The sequence below is a fragment of the Balaenoptera borealis genome (genome assembly GCF_965194805.1).
Source record: "Balaenoptera borealis genome assembly, chromosome: X".
NCBI classification, from domain to species: domain Eukaryota; kingdom Metazoa; phylum Chordata; class Mammalia; order Artiodactyla; family Balaenopteridae; genus Balaenoptera; species Balaenoptera borealis.
This window is the reverse complement of record NC_138881.1, coordinates 92,923,736-92,946,052: the sequence shown is the minus strand read 5'-3', so window position 1 is coordinate 92,946,052 and position 22,317 is coordinate 92,923,736. Positions and strand designations below refer to the sequence as shown.

Sequence of the window (22,317 nt, the reverse complement as noted above, 5' to 3'; positions counted from 1 at the left end):
AAAGTTAGAATCCCGAAAATTTGTGAGAAAGATTTGTAACCACCAGGAAGTTTGAGGCAAGGTTGAAGGGTAATAGCAGAGACTATGAAATCCAATTAGATTATAAAATGTCTTTGCATCTGTGAGTATATCTGTCATTAAAAGTTGACTTAAATAGTATATCTAAGAAATGTTTATCATTTAACTTTTGTGTTCATTTTTTATTATGTAGTTGTGACTTTATATGCCACACTTGGCAGAGAAGCTGTAGTTCACGGGTTAAATGAATCTGAGGCTACCTATCTGATTACTAGTGTCGAACTTCTGGAGAGTAAACTTAAGGTAAGTATGAAATTTTCTTTTAATTCATGGTGGTGTTTGACAGCATAGGAGAATGTTCAAGAATTGAGTTTATTGCATACCTATATTTAATAACTGGATTTTCTTTCTGCTCAACAGAATGCATTGTTGGATATTAACTGTGTTAAACATATCATTTATGTGGATAATAAGACGATCAATAAGGCAGAATACCCTGAAGGGTTTAAGATTCACAGCATGCAATCAGTAGAAGAGTTGGGATCCAAGCCAGAATACTGTAAGTAAAGCAGTTAAAACAAATTGATTAATCTCTTCAAGGCTTGTTATTCCAGTAGGTTAGGAAAAGCAGTAATGCAAGTGAAAGCTGTAAAGTTCTCTGATTTAAATCAGTTCTCTGATTTAAAAAAAAAGTGCTCTGATTTAAAAAAAAAAATCAAAGTTCTCTGATTTAAAAAACTTTAAAAATGTTTAAAAACTATCAAGACCATATATGACTAAGATTTTTCTCTCCCTTTCGCCTCAAAAGGGTAACCACTATTTGAAATATGACTAAATGGTTGAGGCTTATGGCAGTTGCTGCCAAACTTTTCTTTTTTCAAAGAAACCTACTATAACCTTCCAATCTGGACTCACGTAAGGCAAAGATCTCAGGCCTTCCATTCAGTAAACTTTTCTTTTTTTTAAATGCTTAATGCTACTGATTTTCATCATGTCTCAGAGGATGCAGAGCTGTTTGCCAAAACCATACTTGGATTATTCTACCACTGATATGGTAGTTGGTGTTTCATTTGAAACAAGTTAAGTGTGTCTTATATCAAAATGTCAGTTGGTCATCAGGACAGAGGGTTGAGCAAATGAAATACTCCACTGAAATATTTTTCTTTCTCATGTTTAATGAGAAGATCACGATACTCTACTAGATGAGTAATCGGAGTCTTTTATCACAGGCATAAGTATGCCTGCCCTTTGCTCTGGGGAGAGATATTATCTTTATCGTACTGGACAGTGCACATGCCTGCTCTTTGCTCTGGAGGGAGGCACTTTCTCTGTCTTCCAAGGCTGTTCACTGTGCAGTCATCCTTGCAAAGACAGTCTGGAACAGTCAGTGCCTCTGCTCGCAAGATGTACAGAAACTCAAGAGACCCATGGAGAATTATCTCTCAACACCAGGTTGACCCTGCAAGATCGCGGTAAACTTGACTGGGAAGTCCTGATTGGTAGGGATTGGTTGGCACAAAACTATGGGGGGTATTGGTCCTCATAATTTTGTGTGAGCCCGAGCATCATAGACCACAGGTCCCACCTAGTCCACTCATCTCTACAGTTAATAAGACACATATGTTTGGGGTGATACTTCACCTGAGTAGACAGTTGTTATGGTGATGACAGGAAGTGAAGTGTCACATGGTGTGCTTAGCCTGAGGAGACCTTAACATATCTACTGCTGCCGCTTCCATCAGTCATCAGAAGAAGGATGCAGTCCCCGTTTGCTTGATTTATAAACTATGACAGTAGATACCTTTAAGGAGCATTAACATTACCCCATTTAAGTATAACTTTATCTTTGGTTATCTCAGTACTAAATCATACCGTTTAAAATGGTTATTTTAACTTGTATATAGAAATGTGATTCATTTTATAAACTGATTTGTAACAAAGTTTATTTTGTAGAGCAGTTTTAGGTTCACAGCAAAACTGAGGGGAAGGTACACACGTGCACAGCGTCCCCCATTATCAGCATCCCAGAGTGCTATGTTTGTTACAATTGATGACCCTACATTGACATCATTATCACCACAAATCCATAGTTTACATTAGGGATTCCTCTTGGTGTTACACATCCTACAGGTTTGGACAAACGTATACTGACATGTTTCATCATTATAGTATCATACAGAGTATAAACTCATTTTTTAGAATCCAACAACCTTATTAAACTTTTATTTATTTAATTGCGATCATATGCCTGGGGATTCTTGGTTATTTTGGTGTATTCTAGAAAGGAAAGGAGATTACTAGGTTAGCACAATACACTGTGTTGAAAGTGGAAGCCCCAGTGTGCTGTTTAAAACTTAGCATGTTAGAATCTTAGAGTTGATGTCGCCTTAAAGATCAAATCAAAAACAACAACAACAGCAACAACAAAGGAACACAAGGAAACTTAGGGAAGTGATGGGACACGCCTGTTGCCCTGATTGTGGTGATTGTATCACGGATGTTTGTCTACGTTCAGTCATCAAATTGTGCACATTAATATATTCAGTTCTTTATATTATCAATTATACCTCAGTAAAGCTATTAAAAAGCTATATGAACAGTTTAGATATACATTATCTCTTGTGGGCAGCACTCTTGCCCATCCAACCTAGGCTAGATAGATTAAGAGCTGGAAGCAAATTCATGTCACGTTAAAATTTAAAATATTGACACACACATATATATATACATACACAGTGTTTGTTTAGAGTGTGCATGTAGGCACTTAATAAACGGGGAATTGAAATTTCACTCAACTTTTTGTTTAGTTAGTATTGTGGAATGACAAAAAACGTTAAGTCTTGTAATAGCAGTTCTCTTTATTAGTAGGCTGAAAGATACTTTCAAGGAACATTTACGGTTTCTCTAATTCTTTTTCCCTGTGTATGACTGTTCTAATTATATTTATTGAAATGTGATTTGTTGCCTGTTTCATCTAAAAATGTTAAGCTTCTATGTTATGTCTTCTTAACTTCGTTATTCCAGTAATTCATTTTTATTGTATTTTACAAATGCACCCATCCGTAAATTATTAGGGGAAAAAAGGGTCCTCACAGCAGATAGTTTGAGAAGCACAACTCTAGCAGACAGGTTAACAAGCTCCAGCCTGCCTCTGTTTCTCTAAATGAAGTTGGATTGGAACACAGTCACATCCATTTGTTTAACAACTGCCTATGCTTCCTTTCACCCTACAGCAATAAAGTTGGGTAGTTTTGGCACAGACCATATGACCCTCCAAGCCTAAAATATTTACTGTCTGGTCCTTTGCAAAGAAAGCCTGCAGATCCCTGCTCAAGAAGGCTGACTGTAATCTGTTGGGAAGACCTCTCTATTTCCCTCCCCCAATCATTCAGTAAGCAGAGATGGCACTGGGGCTCAGGACCCTTAAGATGATTAAACGTTCCTACCTGCAGACAGAGGGCAAGAAGAAACGAAGTTTAGAAACTGATTAGATATTACCTTTGGTAGGAAATGAAGGGCTTGTAAACCCCTTTAAACTATCTCTTTTTCTTAGTTTCCAAAAATTCCTGTCTGATTTTGATTAAAAAGAATCAAAGTATGGTATGCCCTGATAGGGGAAAAAGCACTAATTCTGGAAGACGCAAAAGAATCCCCAATCCAGATACATACCAAGTATTCTAACTACAGGAGTGAGTGAGCATATGTGTGTGTGTGTGTGTGTGTGTGTGTGTGTGTCGGTGTGTGTGTAGCAGAGAGAAAGGATCTCCTGCTATAATTTTAATCTCACTGCACTTTCAATACTTTTAAACAATGATTTCCTGTATAGATTTCAAGAAGCAACAATCAAACCAGTAGGCATTATCGTTTTGGTTTGATATCCTTTGGATTTTACTTGCTACTTGGAATCTAATAAAAATATGTTACATGTATAATGGTTCTCTAATTCAATATCCATGGTTCAATTATTTTAAAATAAAATTATTTTTTGAAAAACTTGAAAAAAATCAAGTCCAGTGGTTTTCAGTCAGGAGTGTGTATGAGTGTCACCTGTGGAGCCTTTGATCCATGTCACACATACAGAATCAGAATTTTCAGAACTAGGGTCCAGAGATAGTATTTTATTTAAGTTCCACAGGTGATTCTCATGCCCACTAGTGGTTACGAACCATAATCTAGTCCAACTGTCTCATTTTAGAGATGAGAAAACGGAGGCTTGAGGAGCTCACACAAAATACTCTTATCTTCCTGATTCTCCAAATCTTAGATATCTTTCCACAACAAGGCCCTGTAAACAGCACTGTGCAGAGAGGCATGAACAGACAGGGATTAGGCTAAACATCCAGAAGGTGGGCCAGATTGAGTTTGAAATTCTCATTGCAGGTAACCAGAATTTGATAACCATTTTCCTGGTGATTAACAGTAGAGAGTATCTGTTTTAAATAGTTTATCATTACGGCAAAATCTAAAAATCTTACCTTTGCTTAGCAATTTGACTTGTAAACTAGAGAAAATTTGGTGCTTTGTCATTTATTTAGCAAGCGTTCCTCCAAATAGACCAACTCCTTCGGACTTGGCTATCGTCATGTATACCAGTGGTTCTACTGGTCGACCTAAGGGAGTGATGATGCATCATAGCAATCTGATAGCTGGAATGACAGGCCAGTGTGAGAGAATTCCTGGACTGGGGTAAGAGAGAATTATTCAACTTTCTTCTTAGAAATCAGAGCTCATGTTTGGCATTCTCTAGTCTGTATTAAAACGCTAAGGTCATTGATGTTTCTAAGTTACAGTGTCTTTGTAAGAATGGCTAAAATGTTTCTCTTACTTTGTTTTAGACCAAAGGACACATATATTGGCTACCTGCCTTTGGCTCATGTACTAGAACTGACAGCAGAGATATCTTGTTTTACCTATGGTTGTAGGATTGGATATTCTTCTCCACTTACTCTCTCTGACCAGGTGACAAGCTTTTCAGTATATTGGCATGATCATATTAAGTTACAGTGTTTGGCTGAGGATAGATTACTAAAACATGAGATATTTTAATTCAGCTAAAACTTTCTCCTTGGCTGCAAAAGTATGCAGCTGCAGTAAATAACCTTGAGGATTTGTTAGCATTGCTTTATCTACATATTTTAAAGTTATTCTGAGACAAATAATTACTTCCATTGTCTTCAGTATTCTATCAACCAAAATGTTATCAAATTAGTATTTCTGTATGATGTTAGTTGATGTTCATAGTGGTGACTTTGAGATGTGGCTTTGCCTTTTGGCTAATCAAAGAAAGTTAAAATTATCTTCAGGCTTGTTTTACTGCTTTATCTACCTTAGTTGAAGTTTTTTGCTTTTTGTTTTTGTTTGAAAATGGATGGTCTGTGCTATGTGTGATATGTTATTAATAAAAATGCTCAGTTTACCAAAATATCCCATTTTCTTTTATCCTGGATCAGAGTTTCTCCTCTAAGAAAGGCTGAAATGTGCTAGAAGAAATAATCTACATCATAAAGCACTAATGCACTCATACCTCAGACTTGTAGGTTATGTTAGTTGGCACAGATAACTCACAGAGCAGTAGAGATCAAATTCCATGTGTAAATGTCTGTCTTTGCCCTAAATGTAGGGCCAGACACTATCAAACTCTTAGAGGAAAACATAGGCAGAACACTCTATGACATAAATCACAGCAAGATCCTTTTTGACCCACCTCCTAGAGAAATGGAAATAAAAACAAAAATAAACAAATGGGACCTAATGAAACTTCAAAGTTTTTGCACAGCAAAGGAAACCATAAACAAGACCAAAAGACAACCCTCAGAATGGGAGAAAATATTTGCAGATGAAGCAACTGACAAAGGATTAATCTCCAAAATTTACAAGCGGCTCATACAGCTCAATAGCAAAGAAACAAACAACCCAATCCAAAAATGGGCAGAAGACCTAAATAGACATTTCTCCAAAGAAGATATACAGATTGCTAACAAACACGTGAAAGAATGCTCAACATCATTAATCATTAGAGAAATGCAAATCAAAACTACAATGAGATGTCATCTCACACCGGTCAGAATGGCCATCATCAAAAAATCTACAAACAACAAATGCTGGAGAAGGTGTGGAGAAAAGGGAACCCTCTTGCACTCTTGGTGAGAATGTAAATTGATACAGCCACTATGGAGAACAGTATGGAGGTTCCTTAAAAAACTAAAAATAGAACTACCATACGACCCAGCAATCCCACCAATGGGCATATATCCTGAGAAAACCATAATTCAAAAAGAGTCATGTACCACAATATTCATTGCAGCTCTATTTACAATAGCCAGGACATGCAAGCAACCTAAGTGTCCATCAATAGATGAATGGATAAAGAAGATGTGCCACATATATACAATGGAATATTACTCAGCCATAAAAAGAAACGAAATTGAGTTATTTGTAGTGAGGTGGATGGACCTAGAGTCTGTCATACAGAGTGAAGTCAGAAGGAGAAAAACAAATACCGTATGCTAACACATATACATGGAATCTAAAAAAAAAAAAAGGCCATGAAGAACCTAGGGGCAAGATGGGAATAAAGACGCAGACCTACTAGAGAATGGACTTGAGGACACGGGGAGGGGGAAGGGTAAGCTGGGACGAAGTGAGAGAGTGGCATGGACATATATACACTACCAAATGTAAAATTGATAGCTAGTGGGAAGTAGCCACATAGCACAGGGACATCAGCTCGGTGCTTTGTGACCACCTAGAGGGGTGGGATAGGGAGGGTGGGAGGGAGAAGCAAGAGGGAAGAGATATGGGGATATATGTATATGTATAACTGATTCACTTTGTTATAAAGCAGAAACTAATACACCATTGTAAAGCAATTATACTCCAATAAAGATGTTAAAAAAAAATGTCTGTCTTTGCTCTTGTTAATACTTGAATTATAACGTTTTCTGCTGAAGGTTTCTTTCCTTGATCCTATTTACTTTTTCTTTACTCTAGTCCAGCAAAATTAAAAAGGGAAGCAAAGGAGACTGTACTGTACTGAAGCCTTCGCTCATGGCAGCTGTCCCGGTGAGTACAGAATGTCTATGTCATTCACTGCCTGCACTTGGACTTTTAAAAAAGTAACACTCTTAGGTATTTTTCTACATTTTAAAATAATTTTACTTTGGGGAAATTATGGCAAAACGTGTGTCTTAAAATCTTAGCTAAGCACTGGGAAAAGATGAAATGGCAAACTTCTGAAGTGTATGCCTGTTAGGGTTTGCCAATTCTTGAAAATTAAGTGATGAAACTGACCTAGCTCAAATTACCTAGTCTGAGAATTGGTCATAATATTTTAAAGGTAGAATACACTCTAAAGATCATTTTGTTTAATCACTTGATTCAAAAATGAGGCAACCTAGGCCATCCTAGAGAACTGGGGCAGTGTATCCAAGGTTGCAGAGCTGGTTCATGGCAGAGCTGATTCTAGAATCCAAGCCTCCTGACCCTTATGGTGGCTAAGAAAGACTAAGGAAACTGTCATTTGAGAGAACTCCCAGACAAAAAAGTTGAATTCTAGATATTCAAAATCCTTATGTGAAATATTGCCTTTTATAAAAATAAGATGTTACATTTTATAGCCTTATAATGATAAATTATGAGATATTTAACACAGTGTTTCCAACTTGTATAATCAAATATATTCTAGCGCTTTAGGCTTCGGAAACTCCAGTGTGAGTATCACTACTGCTTGTATCATGATCAGACTTTACATCTTATCCCAGTATCTTTCAAAGAATTGTTTTTGCACACGGAAAGCCTGCGATTACGCAATGAAGTGTTCAGTCCAATTTTTTCTAAGAATTACAGATGGAAGATACATTTTTTTTAGCTTCTAATTACAAAATTACCAAATAACCAAAGAATTAGAACAGATCAGAGTAGCAGTTGCTTTTTTGTTTAGAGGTGCTGTAGAATTCAGCAAGTTTACAAACTAAAAGGAGAGGCTTCTGATTAAAAGCATAATAAAATGCTAATAATAGGTAGCATAGTACTTAAGTATGTTCTAGACACTGTGCTAAAGTGCTTTAGATGGATCATCTCACTTAATCCCCCCTAAGACTCTGCTAGGTGGGTCCTGTTATCCCCATTTTATAAAGAAAAAAAAACTTGCCAAAGGTCACAGAGCCCATAGGTGGTCATTAAAGCTTGAACTCTTTTATCAGTCTGATCGCAGAGACTTCTCAACCACTATGGCTGTCTATTTAGGATTGTCTTTGTTGTTTTGTTTTGGGAAACAGTGTGTTGGGTTTATTACCCAGGAGTTCCTAGGAAACAGTATCAGAGAACATAATTAGGGAGGGGGAAGGGCCGAGGAGTCTAGGAAGTAATGTCTGAATTTAGGCCTGAAAGATAAACAGGAGTTAGCTGATATGCCATGTATCCTTTAATTACCCATTGTTCATTCTTCTTGACTTTGTGTCTTGGGAGGCTAAATTCTGTGGATGAATTACCGGGAGGACTTGCTTGCCTTCTGATTTCTGGTGGGGCTTAGCCACTTGTTGGCAGTCATGAAAGTTCAGAGGGCAGGGAGAGAGGTCTGCATACTTACTGCCTTTGCCTCTCCCTGCTGGGCTGCGAATTTTGGCACTTGTTGCCAGGTGCTCATTGGACAGTCTCTTCCCTGTTGGCTCTAACCAGGTCTTTCCCATGGTTACCATCCTCTACCAGGTTCCAGTAATATTTCTCTCCTCTTATTTCTTCAGGCCTAGGGATAGTCAATGGCCTCCTATGTTGCTAGTGCATTGATGCTTCACCAAACCTTATTGGCTCCCTTAGCTTCTCCCACTCGTCTGTAAATAAGCCTTTCAAAAATCTTATTATTGAGAATTGTTTTGGATAGATTCTATTTTCTGAGTTTGTTTCTTTCCTGAGTCAGAATAAAAGATCCATTTAGTACTGTAATGGTCACATGTTCACAGTGTGAGAATTCAGAGTAAATCGCTGCTGATAAGCAGTGACTCCACTGAACGTCATGTAATGTTAGGTTGAGGTAAAGGGTGACTGAATGTGCTAACAATAAACCCTGCCAACTTGTTGCAAATGTGTTGTGTTCCTTACTCATTAAGCCCTTTCTGTGCCTGTGATTGGTATATAGCGTTGGAAGGAGCGGTGGAAGTGGTTCTCACACATCTGTCTCACTCCCATATGCTCTCTTCCACCCAACATACTTTTTGAAGAAAAATGACATACACATGATTTATTGGTAGGGTACACATGGTACAATTTATTTATTTCCTTTGGGGGTGATTTTTTAAATTGAAATATAGTTGATGTATAATATTATATTAGTTTCAGGTTTACAACATGATTTGACATTTGCAAACCGTACACTTTCTTTTTAACATCTTTATTGGAGTATAATTGCTTCACAATGTTGTGTTAGTTTCTCCTGTATAACAAAGTGAATCAGCTATATGTATACATATATCTCCATATCCCCTCCCTCTTGCATCTCCCTCCCACCCTCCCTATCCCACCCCTCCAGGTGGTCACAGAGCACCAAGCTGATCTCCCTGTGCTGTGCGGCTGCTTCCCACTAGCTATCTGTTTTACATTTGGTAGTGTATATAGGTCCATACCACTCTCTCACTTCATCCCAGCTTACCCTTCCCCCTCCCTGTGTCCTCAAGTCCATTCTCTATGTCTGCGTCTTTATTCCTGTCCTGCCCCTAGGTTCTTCATAACCATTCTTTTTTTAGATTCCATGTATATGTGTTAGCATACGGTGTTTGTTTTTCTCTTTCTGACTTGCTTCACTCTGTATGACAGACTCTAGGTCCATCCACCTCACTACAAATAACTCAATTTCATTTCTTTTTATGGCTGAGTAATATTCCATTGTATATATGTACCAAATCTTCTTTGTCCATTCATCTGTTGATGGACACTTAGGTTGCTTCCATGTCCTGGCTATTGTAAATAGAGCTGCAATGAACACTGTGGTACATGACTCTTTTTGAATTATGGTTTTCTCAGGGTATATGCCCATTGGTGGGATTGCTGGGTCGTATGGTAGTTCTATTTTTAGTTTTTTAAGGAACCTCCATACTGTTCTCCATAGTGGCTGTATCAATTTACATTCCCACCAACAGTGCAAGAGGGTTCCCTTTTCTCCAAACCCTCTCCAGCATTTATTGTTTGTAGATTTTTTGATGATGGCCATTCTGACCGGTGTGAGGTGATACCTCATTGTGGTTTTGATTTGCATTTCTCTAATGATTAGTGATGTTGAGCATCCTTTCATGTGTTTGTTGGCAATCTGTATATCTTCTTTGGAGAAATGTCTATTTAGGTCTTCTGCCCATTTTTGGATTGGGTTGTTTGTTTCTTTGATATTGAGCTGCATGAGCTGCTTGTAAATTTTGGAGATTAATCCTTTGTCAGTTGCTTCATTTGCAAATATTTTCTCCCATTCTGAGGGCTGTCTTTTGGTCTTGTTTATGGTTTCCTTTGCTGTGCAAAAGCTTTTACGTTTCATTAGGTCCCATTTGTTTATTTTTGTTTTTATTTCCATTTCTCTAGGAGGTGGGTCAAAAAGGATCTTGCTGTGATTTATGTCATAGAGTGTTCTGCCTGTGTTTTCCTCTAAGAGTTTGATAGCGTCTGGCCTTACATTTAGGTCTTTAATCCATTTTGAGTTTATTTTTGTGTATGGTGTTAGGGAGTGTTCTAATTTCATTTTTTACATGTAGCTGTCCAGTTTTCCCAGCACCACTTATTGAAGAGGCTGTCTTTTCTCCATTGTATAGTCTTGCCTCTTTTATCAAAAATAAGGTGACCATACGTGCGTGGGTTTATTTCTGGGCTTTCTATCCTGTTCCATTGATCTATATTTCTGTTTTTGTGCCAGTACCATACTCTCTTGATGACTGTAGCCTTGTAGTATAGTCTGAAGTCTGGGAGCCTGATTCCTCCAGCTCCGTTTTTCTTTCTCTAGATTCCTTTGGCTATTCGGGGTCTTTTGTGTTTCCATACAAATTGTGAAATTTTTTGTTCTAGTTCTGTGAAAAATGCCATTGGTAGTTTGATAGGGATTGCACTGAATCTGTAGATTGCTTTGGGTAGTATAGTCATTTTCACAATGTTGATTCTTCCAATCCAAGAACATGGTATATGTCTCCATCTGTTTGTATCATCTTTAATTTCTTTCATCAGTGTCTTACAGTTTTCTGCATACAGGTCTTTTGTCTCCATAGGTAGGTTTATTCCTAGGTATTTTATTCTTTTTGTTGCAGTGGTAAATGGGAGTGTTTCCTTAATTTCTCTTTCAGATTTTTCATCCTTCGTGTATAGGAATGCAAGAGATTTCTGTGCATTAATTTTATATCCTGCTACTTTACCAAATTCGTTGATTAGCTCTAGTAGTTTTCTGGTAGCATGTTTAGGATTCTCTATGTATAGTATCATGTCATCTGCAAACAGTGACAGCTTTACTTCTTCTTTTCCAATTTGGATTCCTTTTATTTCTTTTTCTTCTCTGATTGCTGTGGCTAAAACTTACAAAACTATGTTGAATAACAGTGGTGAGAGTGGGCACCCTTGTCTTGTTCCTGGTCTTAGAGGCAATGGTTTCAGTTTTTCACCATTGAGAAGGATGTTGGCTGTGGGTTTGTCATATATGACCTTTATTATGTTGAGGTAGGTTCCCTCTATGCCTGCTTTCTGGAGGGTTTTTATCATAAATGGGTGTTGAATTTTGTCGAAAGCTTTCTCTGCATCTATTGAGTTGATCATATGGTTTTTCTTCTTCAGTTTCTTAATGTGGTGCATCACATTGATTGATTTCTGTATAGTGAAGAATCCTTGCATTCCTGGGATAAACCCCACTTGATCATGGTGTATGATCCTTTTAATGTGCTGTTGGATTGTTTGCTAGTATTTTGTTGAGGAGTTTTGCATCTGTGTTCATCAGTGATATTGGCCTGTAGGTTTCTTTCTTTGTGACATCTTTGTCTGGTTTCCATACACTTTTTAAAGCAGGATAGTTATAGGATGTTGAAATGATTTTAGGGAACTTCTGGGATTTCTCAGTCACAGATATAAACAAAGATTTCAGTTATCCAACAGTGATACCTTTTGTGGAAATGTAGAAAACAACATTGTACCATGCACCCCCCCCAGCTGTACTGACATATAATTGATACATAGCATTGTGTCAGTTTAAGGTGTACAGTGTGATGATTTGATATACATATGTATTGTGGAATGATTACCACAGTAATGTTAATCAACACATTTATCACCTCGCATAGTTACTATTTGTGTGTTTATGATGAGAACATTTAAGATCTATTGTTTTACCAACTTTCAAGTATACAATACAGTCTTGTTAACTGTAGTCACCATGCTGTACATTAGATCTCTAGACTTATTCACCTGGAAGCTTGTACCCTTTGACCAACATCTCCCCATTTCCCCCGCCCCCTAGACCCGGACAACCACCAATTTACTCTCTGTTGCTATGAATTCAACTTTTTTAGGTTTTGCATGTAAGTGAGATCACGTAGTATTTGTCTTTTTCTGTCTGACTTATTTCACTTAGTATAATGCAAGGGCTGGTTCTGCTGTCCTCATTTGTGAATGACTCTGTTCTAATATTGAAAGAGCCATCCATAGAGTTATTCATTATAGCACAACTGAATTTACATTAATTGCTATTTTAAATATTTAAAACTAGGTGTTTATAAATAGGTGTGCTTTATGCAATAACTCTTGTTAATTTGTGCTAAGTAATGCCAAGAAAACATCATTTAGTGATAGTTGGGGCTTTTATTGGTTTGTTTGGGGTTTTTTTTGTTTTCTGTTTTGCATGTATTAGCTTGGGAGTCAGTATATCCCAAACCTAGTCCTACTTCTAATTTTCCAAGGACCTGTGAACAAGAATCCTATTTTTTTTGTTGTTATCGTAGCTTCTATTAAAATGGAATAGACATGCCTAAATTATAGGGACATAAGAATTTTAAGAAACTGTAAAACTCTCTGCCAGGCTGTAAGAGTCACAGGGTAGTAGTAAGAAAAACATCAGGATTAGATTCAACATAGTTGGATGTTTTAGTGCTATTTGAGAATAAGTGAATATATTTGAAGAAAAGAATTAAAAAAAATTATCTTTATGTGATAGGTGAATGAACTATTTATTCTCCAGTCAATGTTTAAAAAATTTTAGATAAACTTAGTGTGTAGAACTGAAGAAACCCGTATACTTGTCCTTAGTGTTTTTGAAATAGTGAACAAGTTAGTGAAATTAATCCTACAATATAATAAATATTTCCATTCTACTAAAGACTTTTACCTAAGATATTGTAAATAAGGTATTTTCGACTAAGACTGTCTCAGTGTTGGTGTAGTTCTTTTCAGATTATTTAATATGTTGCTTGCCTTTTAGGAAATCATGGATAGAATTTATAAGAATGTTATGAGCAAAGTCCAAGAGATGAATTATATCCAGAAAACTCTGTTCAAGATAGGGTATGATTACAAATTGGAACAGATCAAAAAGGGGTATGATGCACCGCTTTGCAATCTGTAAGTATATCTCATAGACTCTGTAGTTTGAGCCTTTAAATCTTTTTGTGTTTTTACATCTGGAAGATGAGTAAGTAACTGACAAGTTAATTTAGTTTGAGCATCACCACCATGATCATAACGTTGAATTTCTCTTTTATTCACTTCTAAGCCTCATTGGTTGTATAGCAAGCAGAGGACCTTGAACTCTGATCTTGGCAAATTAACAAATGTTAATAATTGAGTACATATTTAAGATTTAATTATAATATTTGGTCTCATGAAGAAAAACTAGAGTAGACTTTTGTGTCAAGACAATTGAGTTTAAAAAATGCCATTTCTAACTCAAAAAAGTGATTTTCAAGATTTATTTGGCGTGAAGGTTTCTGATTTATTGTATTCATGAAATAGCATATTAAGTGTATGAATATAACGGTCATTTTAAATGTGGTGCTGGGGAGTTGAGATGGGGAAGCATTTTTCATTGGAAGGGAAATAAGATAGATGACTAAATGTTCCAAAGGTAACTTTACATTTTTTCCTTTGACATCATCCTTTTCTTTCATTTACTGTGTGTCAAAGTAGTTTCCTGACACCATACATTTTTCTTTTTGCCTTTTTAAGAGTTTTTCTGGCATTTTTTTCAATGTGTTACTAGTTGTTGCTTTGTTCACGTCTCATTATCACAATGGTCCTGAAATATAGGTGTTCAACCAACGTTGAGAAATCTTTTCCAGAGCCTATAAATTAGTGTGTCACCAAGAATAATCTGTGCATATATTAAAATCATTTATCACCCCTTTTATCAAGGATACTGTTTAAAAAGGTGAAGGCTTTGCTAGGAGGGAATGTCCGTATGATGCTGTCTGGTGGAGCACCCCTGTCTCCGCAGACACAACGATTCATGAATGTCTGCTTCTGCTGCCCGGTTGGTCAGGGTTATGGACTGACAGAATCGTGTGGTGCTGGCACAGTTACTGAAGGTGAGCATTTTTTTTGTTTGTTTGTTGTTTTATACTGCAGGTTCTTATTAGGCATCAATTTTATACACATCAGTGTATACATGTCAATCCCAATCGCCCAATTCAGCACACCACCATCCCCACCCCACTGCAGTTTTCCCCCCTTGGTGTCCATATGTCCATTCTCTACATCTGTGTCTCAACTTCTGCCCTGCAAACCGGCTCATCTGTACCATTTTTCTAGGTTCCACATACATGCATTAATATACGATATTTGTTTTTCTCTTTCTGACTTACTTCACTCTGTATGACAGTCTCTAGATCCATCCACTTCTCAACAAATGACTCAATTTCGTTCCTTTTTATGGCTGAGTAATATTCCATTGTATATATGTACCACATCTTCTTTATCCATTCGTCTGTTGATGGGCATTTAGGTTGCTTCCATGACCTGGCTATTGTAAATAGTGCTGCAATGAACATTCGGGTGCATGTGTCTTTTTGAATTACGGTTTTCTCTGGGTATATGCCCAGTAGTGGGATTGCTGGGTCATATGGTAATTCTATTTTTAGTTTTTTAAGGAACCTCCATATTGTTCTCCATAGTGGCTGTATCAATTTACATTCCCACCAACAGTGTAAGAGGGTTCCCTTTTCTCCACACCCTCTCCAGCATTTGTTGTTTGTTGATTTTCTGATGATGCTCATTCTAACAGGAGTGAGGTGATACCTCATTGTAGTTTTGATTTGCATTTCTCTAGTAATTAGTGATGTTGAGCATCTTTTCATGTGCTTCGTGGCCGTCTGTATGTCTTCTTTGGAGAAATGTCTATTTAGGTCTTCTGCCCATTTTTGGATTGGGGTGTTTGTTTCTTTAATATTGAGCTGAATGAGCTGTTTATATATTTTGGAGATTAATCCTTTGTCCGTTGATTCGTTTGCAAATATTTTCTCCCATTCTGAGGGTTGTCTTTTCGTCTTGTTTATGGTTTCCTTTGCTGTGCAAAAGCTTTGAAGTTTCATTACGTCCCATTTGTTTATTTTTGTTTTTATTTCCATTACTCTAGGAGGTGGATCAAAAAAGATCTTGCTGTGATTTATGTCAAAGAGTGTTCTTCCTATGTTTTCCTCTAAGAGTTTTATAGTGTCCAGTCTTACATTTAGGTCTCTAATCCATTTTGAGTTTATTTTTGTGTATGGTGTTAGGGAGTATTCTAATTTCATTCTTTTACATGTAGGTGTCCAGTTTTCCCAGCACCACTTATTGAAGAGACTGTCTTTTCTCCATTGTATATCTTTGCCTCCTTTGTCATAGATTAGTTGACCATAGGTGCGTGGGTTAATCTCTGGGCTTTCTATCTTGTTCCATTGATCTATGTTTCTGTTTTTGTGCCAGTACCATATTGTCTTGATTACTGTAGCTTTGTAGTATAGTCTGAAGTCAGGGAGTCTGATTCCTCCAGCTCCATTTTTTTCCCTCAAGACTGCTTTGGCTATTCGGGGTCTTTTGTGTCTCCATACAAATTTTAAGATGATTTGTTCTAGCTCCGTAAAAAATGCCATTGGTAATTTGATAGGGATTGCATTGAATCTGTAGATTGCTTTGGGTAGTATAGTCATTTTCACAATGTTGTTTCTTCCAATCCAAGAACATGGTATATCTCTCCATCTGTTGGTATCATCTTTAATTTCTTTCATCAGTGTCTTATAGTTTTCTGTATACAGGTCTTTTGTCTCCCTAGGTAGGTTTATTCCTAGGTATTTTATTCTTTTTGTTGCAATGGTAAATGGGAGTGTTTCCATAATTTCTCTTTCAGATTTTTCATCATTAGTGTATAGGAATGCAAGAGATTTCTGTGCATTAATTTTGTATCCTGCAACTTTACCATATTCATTAATTAGCTCTAGCAGTTTTCTGGTGGCAGTTTTAGGATTCTCTATGTATAGTATCATGTCATCCGCAAACAGTGACAGTTTTACTTCTTCTTTTCCAATTTGTATTCCTTTTATTTCTTTTTCTTCTCTGATTGCCGTGGCTAGGACTTCCAGAACTATGTTGAATAATAGTGGTGAGAGTGGACATCCTTGTCTCGTTCCTGATCTTAGAGGAAATGCTTTCAGTTTTTCACCATTGAGAATGATGTTTGCTGTGGGTTTGTCATATATGGCCTTTATTATGTTGAGGTAGGTTCCCTCTATGCCCACTTTCTGGAGAGTTTTTATCATAAATGGGTGTTGAATTTTGTTGAAAGCTTTTTCTGCATCTATTGAGATGATCATATGGTGTTTATTCTTCAATTTGTTAATATGGTGTATCACATTGATTGATTTGCGTATATTGAAGAATCCTTGCATCCCTGGGATAAATCCCACTTGATCGTGGTGTATGATCCTTTTAATGTGTTGTTGGATTCTGTTTGCTAGTATTTTGTTGAGGATTTTTGCATCTATATTCATCAGTGATATTGGTCTGTAATTTTCTTTTTTTGTAGTGTCTTTGTCTGGTTTTGGTATCAGGGTGATGGTGGCCTCATAGAATGAGTTTGGGAGTGTTCCTTCCTCTGCAGTTTTTTGGAGGAGTTTGAGAAGGATAGGTGTTAGCTCTTCTCTAAATGTTTGATAGAATTCACCTGTGAAGCCATCTGGTCTTGGACTTTTGTTTGTTGGAAGATTTTTAATCACAGTTTCAATTTCATTACTTGTGATTGGTCTGTTCATATTTTCTGTTTCTTCCTGGTTCAGTCTTGGAAGGTTATACCTTTCTAAAAATTTGTCCATTTCTTCCAGGTTGTCCATTTTATTGGCATAAAGTTGCTTGTAGTAGTCTCTTAGGATGCTTTGTATTTGTGCCGTGTCTGTTGTAACTTCTCCTTTTTCATTTCTGATTTTATTGATTTGAGTCCTCTCCCTCTTTTTCTTGATGAGTCTGGCTAATGGCTTATCAATTTTGTTTATCTTCTCAAAGAACCAACTTTTAGTTTTATTGATCTTTGCTATTGTTTTCTTTGTTTCTATTTCATTTATTTCTTCTCTGATCTTTACGATTTCTTTCCTTCTGCTAACTTTGGGGCTTTTTTTGTTCTTCTTTCTCTAGTTTCTTTAGGTGTAAGGTTAGATTGTTTACTTGAGATTTTTCTTGTTTCTTTAGGTAGGCTTGTATAGCTATAAACTTCCCTCTTAGAACTGCTTTCGCTGCATCCCATAGGTTTTGGGTCGTCGTGTTTTCATTGTCATTTGTCTCTAGGTATTTTTTGATTTCCTCTTTGATTTCTTCAGTCATCTCTTGGTTATTTAGTAACGTATTGTTTAGCCTCCATGTGTTTGTCTTTTTTACGTTTTTTTCCCTGTAATTCATTTCTAATCTCATAGCGTTGTGGTCAGAAAAGATGCTTGATATGATTTCAATTTTCTTAAATTTACTGAGGCTTGATTTGTGACCCAAGATGTGATCTATCCTGGAGAATGTTCCGTGCGCACTTGAGAAGAACGTGTAATCTGCTGTTTTTGGATGGAATGTCCTATATATATCAATTAAATCTATCTGGTCTATTGTGTCATTTAAAGCTTCTGTTTCCTTATTTATTTTCATTTTGGATGATCTGTCCATTGATGTAAGTGAGGTGTTAAAGTCTCCCACTATGATTGTGTTGCTGTCAATTTCCTCTTTTATAGCTGTTAGCAGTTGCCTTATGTATTGAGGTGCTCCTATGTTGGGTGCATATATATTTATAATTGTTATATCTTCTTCTTGGATTGATCCCTTGATCATTATGTAGTGTCCTTCCTTGTCTCTTGTAACATTCTTTATTTTAAAGTCTATTTTATCTGATATGAGTATAGCTACTCCAGCTTTCTTTTGATTTCCATTTGCATGGAATATCTTTTTCCATCCCCTCACTTTCAGTCTGTACGTGTCCCTAGGTCTAAAGTGGGTCTCTTGTAGACAGCATATATATGGGTCTTGTTTTTGTATCCATTCAGCCAGTCTGTGTCTTTTGGTTGGGGCATTTAATCCATTCACATTTAAGGTAATTATCGATATGTATGTTCCTATGACCATTTTCTTAAGTGTTTTGGGTTTGTTTTTGTAGGTCCTTTTCTTCTCTTGTGTTTCCCACTTAGAGAAATTCCTTTAGCATTTGTTGTAGAGCTGGTTTGGTGGTGCTGAATTCTCTTAGCTTTTGCTTGTCTGTAAAGCTTTTGATTTCTCCATCAAATCTGAATGAGATCCTTGCCGGGTAGAGTAATCTTGGTTGTAGGTTCTTCCCTTTCATCACTTTAAGTATATCATGCCACTCCCTTCTGGCTTGCAGAGTTTCTGCTGAGAAATCAGCTGTTAACCTTATGGGAGTTCCCTTGTATGTTATTTGTCATTTTTCCCTTGCTGCTTTCAATAATTTTTCTTTGTCTTTAATTTTTGCCACTTTGATTACTATGTGTCTTGGCGTGTTTCTCCTTGGGTTTATCCTGTATGGGACTCGCTGCGCTTCCTGGACTTGGGTGGCTATTTCCTTTCCCATGTTAGGGAAGTTTTCCACTATAATCTCTTCAAATATTTTCTCTGGTCCTTTCTCTCTCTCTTCACCTTCTGGGACCCCTATAATGCGAATGTTGTTGCATTTAATGTTGTCCCAGAGGACTCTTAAGCTGTCTTCATTTCTTTTCATTCTTTTTTCTTTAGTCTGTTCCACAGCAGTGAATTCCACCATTCTGTCTTCCAGGTCACTTATCCGTTCTTCTGCCTCAGTTATTCTGCTATTGATTCCTTCTAGTGTAGTTTTCATTTCAGTTATTGTATTGGTCATCTCTGTTTGTTTGTTCTTTAATTCTTCTAGGTCTTTGTTAATCATTTCTTGCATCTTCTCAATCTTTGCCTCCATTCTTATTCCGAGGTCCTGGATCATCTTCACTATCATTATTCTGAATTCTTTTTCTGGAAGGTTGCCTATCTCCACTTCATTTAGTTGTTTTTCTGGGTTTTTTTCTTGTTCCTTCATCTGGTACATAGCCCTCTGCCTTTTCATCTTGTCTATCTTTCTGTAACTGTGGTTTTTTTCGGTAAGCATTTTTAATGTGGCAAATAATTATGTTAATTGCTACTGGTAAGGCCAATTTGCATTGCCTTTGGGAACCATGGTAACTTTATACCTCTTAAGTAATATCAGATTCAATGAAAATCTACATATTTTAGTTTTAGAAACTTGTAGTTGAGTCATGTGTACCCTTTATTTTTAAGCCTCGTAAATACTTAGGACACATTGTCAGTCCTGAAAGTTCTGTCACCCTGGTCTTGTAATCTTCTTTCTCTAAATGATCACTTCCTCGGAGAACTGCACTCTTGGAATAAGGTATCACTTTTGTGCTCCCTCTCGAATCTGTATTCCTGCCCTGACTTCTTGTTTGCTTTCTGTTGTTTTCAACAGCCTATAGCAGGGTTTCTCAACTTCAGCACTGCTGAAATTTTGAACCAGATAATTCTTTATTGTTGTGAGCTCTCCTGCACATTGTAGGATGTTTAGCCACTAGATAGCTGCCAGATAATATGACAATGAATTATATCTTTAGATGTTACCAAATATCCCTTAAGGGGCAAATCACCCTAGGTTGTGAAACAATGGGGTATAGTAATTTTTTTACTATCTCACTTTCACTTTAAACTTATGTCCAAAGTCAATGCCATTATCCAAAACCATCTTTCCATTGCCAAATTGTTTGACAGTGTTATTACCATCCTTAAAATCATTCAGGGCATTAGCTTTGAAGTCATTTGATTGTTTATTTTTAATATCTTTAACTTTCACCAGATCTTCCCACTTTTTCATTGGATTGCTCCCTCCACTGCCTGCCACCTTTGGCATCTAACCTTTTATTACTTCACACTGCCCTGTGGTAACAGCCTTTCAGCTGCTGTGTCTGCCTCTATTATATTACTTCTGATTCATCCTCTATTCTTCTGTTAGACACATCCACCTCAAACACTGCTTCATACCTGGTGAACGTAGCTTTCAAGATGTCTCTAACCTGGCACCATTGTACCTCTTCATCATTATTTGCCACCTGTGTACACACCAGGATTCTTGTTTCCAAATAAGCCAGTCTTCTTACTCTCTCTTGTATTTTCTGTTCCCTTCTCTTGCAATGCCCTTTTTGCCATCTGGTCACAGCCATCTTCTCATGTGCAACTCTTCAATTAAGTGTTTCCCAGACATTTCATCTTACATTGATCTTTCTAATCTCCAAGGTGCTATTGTTCTCACCATCAGTACCATTCAATTTAGTATTTAAAAGTGCTCTAAATTATTTCACGTGCTTTTCTCTCCAGGTAGTTTGTTTGTAAGCTCATTGAGGGCAGTGTCTCCTTACCTTTAATGTGTTTTCCTCACAATGTTTAATATAATGCTAGGTACATAATAGGTTGTCCATAAATACTTGATTACTGCAAGCAATAATCACAAACTACAAAAGGATAATATCATCATCATCATCATGTTGGATAATAGCTGCTAACATTTATTGAACACTTTGGTTTTTGCCAAGAAGTGTTAAGCACTGTCCACGAATCATCTCATTTAACCCTCACAGCATATCCCTATATGAAATGGGTTCTGTTATTATCCCCTTTTATATAGATGAGGAAATGGAGGTTTAGAGAAGTTAAGTAACTTGTCCAATTTATACATCCAGTCAGTGAGTTGTAGAGGAGGACTTCCAATCAAAATCTGTCTTACCAGAATCCTATGTAGGTAATGGTGGAGCCAGCTCTCCTCCCTTAACAGATTTTTATACTTGATTATCCGAAATGTAGCCATGAGAAGCCAAAATGATGTACCAACATTGAAATCAATTGCACTGTTAAAATGAAGCTGAAGGGACTTCCCTGGCGGTCCAGTGGTTAAGACTCCATGTTTCCACTTCAGGAGGCACGGGTTCGATCCCTGGTCAGGGAACTAAGATCCCGCACATTGTGCGGTGCGGCCAAAAATAAATAAATAAATAAATAATAAAGCTGAATTATTGAAAAATGGTCACGCTTTGCATTCCTCTCACCATGGCCTCTTCTTTTGTCATCTTTCAGAATCTGGCTCCAACTTTAATATTCCTGTAATCACATTAGTGGGAGTCTGAAATGTGTTACACTAATTAATATCTTTGTTGCTCTTTCCCTTATAGTTACTGACTATACTACGGGCAGAGTTGGAGCCCCTCTTATTTGCTGTGAAATTAAGCTAAAAGACTGGCAGGAAGGTAAGCATTTTATGACAAGCTCTAGTGTTTCTAGATATGCTAAAAACTACCACGAGCCTCTAGACTTCCATTTTTAAAAAGCATTAGGTTGTCTGCGGTAGCGAGTCTTTGCTGTTGCTTGTTCCCTGTGCTTTCTTTTTCTTCAGTAACATTGTTAGGTTCCCAAGAGGAAAGGGAAATCTCTAGAATCTAGGCATGATGATTCTGAACTTGGGAATACTCGATGGTAAAGAGGAAAAAATTCTTAGCAGGGCATTCCCTGGATTTGGAGAAGGATGTATATCCTATCTTCTGAAGCTAGATTTTGCTAGTGAGTAGGTTTGGGCTGGGAAATGAAACCCCATATTTTCAGGGGATAGAGTGACTAATCACACACACACACACACACACCCCAACTTCTTAGCGCTTGACCCCAGCAAACATTTTTTTTTTAAAAGAGAGAGTTAACTTTTATTAAATATCTTATAGGTTCCAGGCAAAGGACTAGACACTTGATGTGAATTATTTCATTAACTTCATCAGCTGTTTGTAGTGAGATAGGCATATACAA

General features: G+C 37.0%; 1 protein-coding gene and 1 long non-coding RNA gene across 6 annotated transcripts in view; both read left to right on the top strand.

The window, feature by feature from the left end:
* LOC309620846 overlaps positions 1–22,317 on the top strand; it is a 589,684-nt gene that overhangs the window by 266,548 nt on the left and 300,819 nt on the right. The window lies entirely within an intron of this gene.
* The window catches only part of ACSL4 (acyl-CoA synthetase long chain family member 4), an 81,186-nt gene that overhangs the window by 40,976 nt on the left and 17,893 nt on the right, over positions 1–22,317 (top strand). For all 5 annotated transcript variants that reach the window (XM_082377172.1, XM_082377171.1, XM_082377174.1 and 2 more), the window contains exons 5-12: positions 212–321; positions 439–577; positions 4,554–4,704; positions 4,854–4,977; positions 7,009–7,080; positions 13,442–13,581; positions 14,371–14,543; positions 21,693–21,767. In XM_082377172.1, coding sequence (XP_082233298.1) covers positions 212–321; positions 439–577; positions 4,554–4,704; positions 4,854–4,977; positions 7,009–7,080; positions 13,442–13,581; positions 14,371–14,543; positions 21,693–21,767 — 984 coding nt within the window. The remainder of the gene's footprint in view (positions 1–211; positions 322–438; positions 578–4,553; positions 4,705–4,853; positions 4,978–7,008; positions 7,081–13,441; positions 13,582–14,370; positions 14,544–21,692; positions 21,768–22,317) is intronic.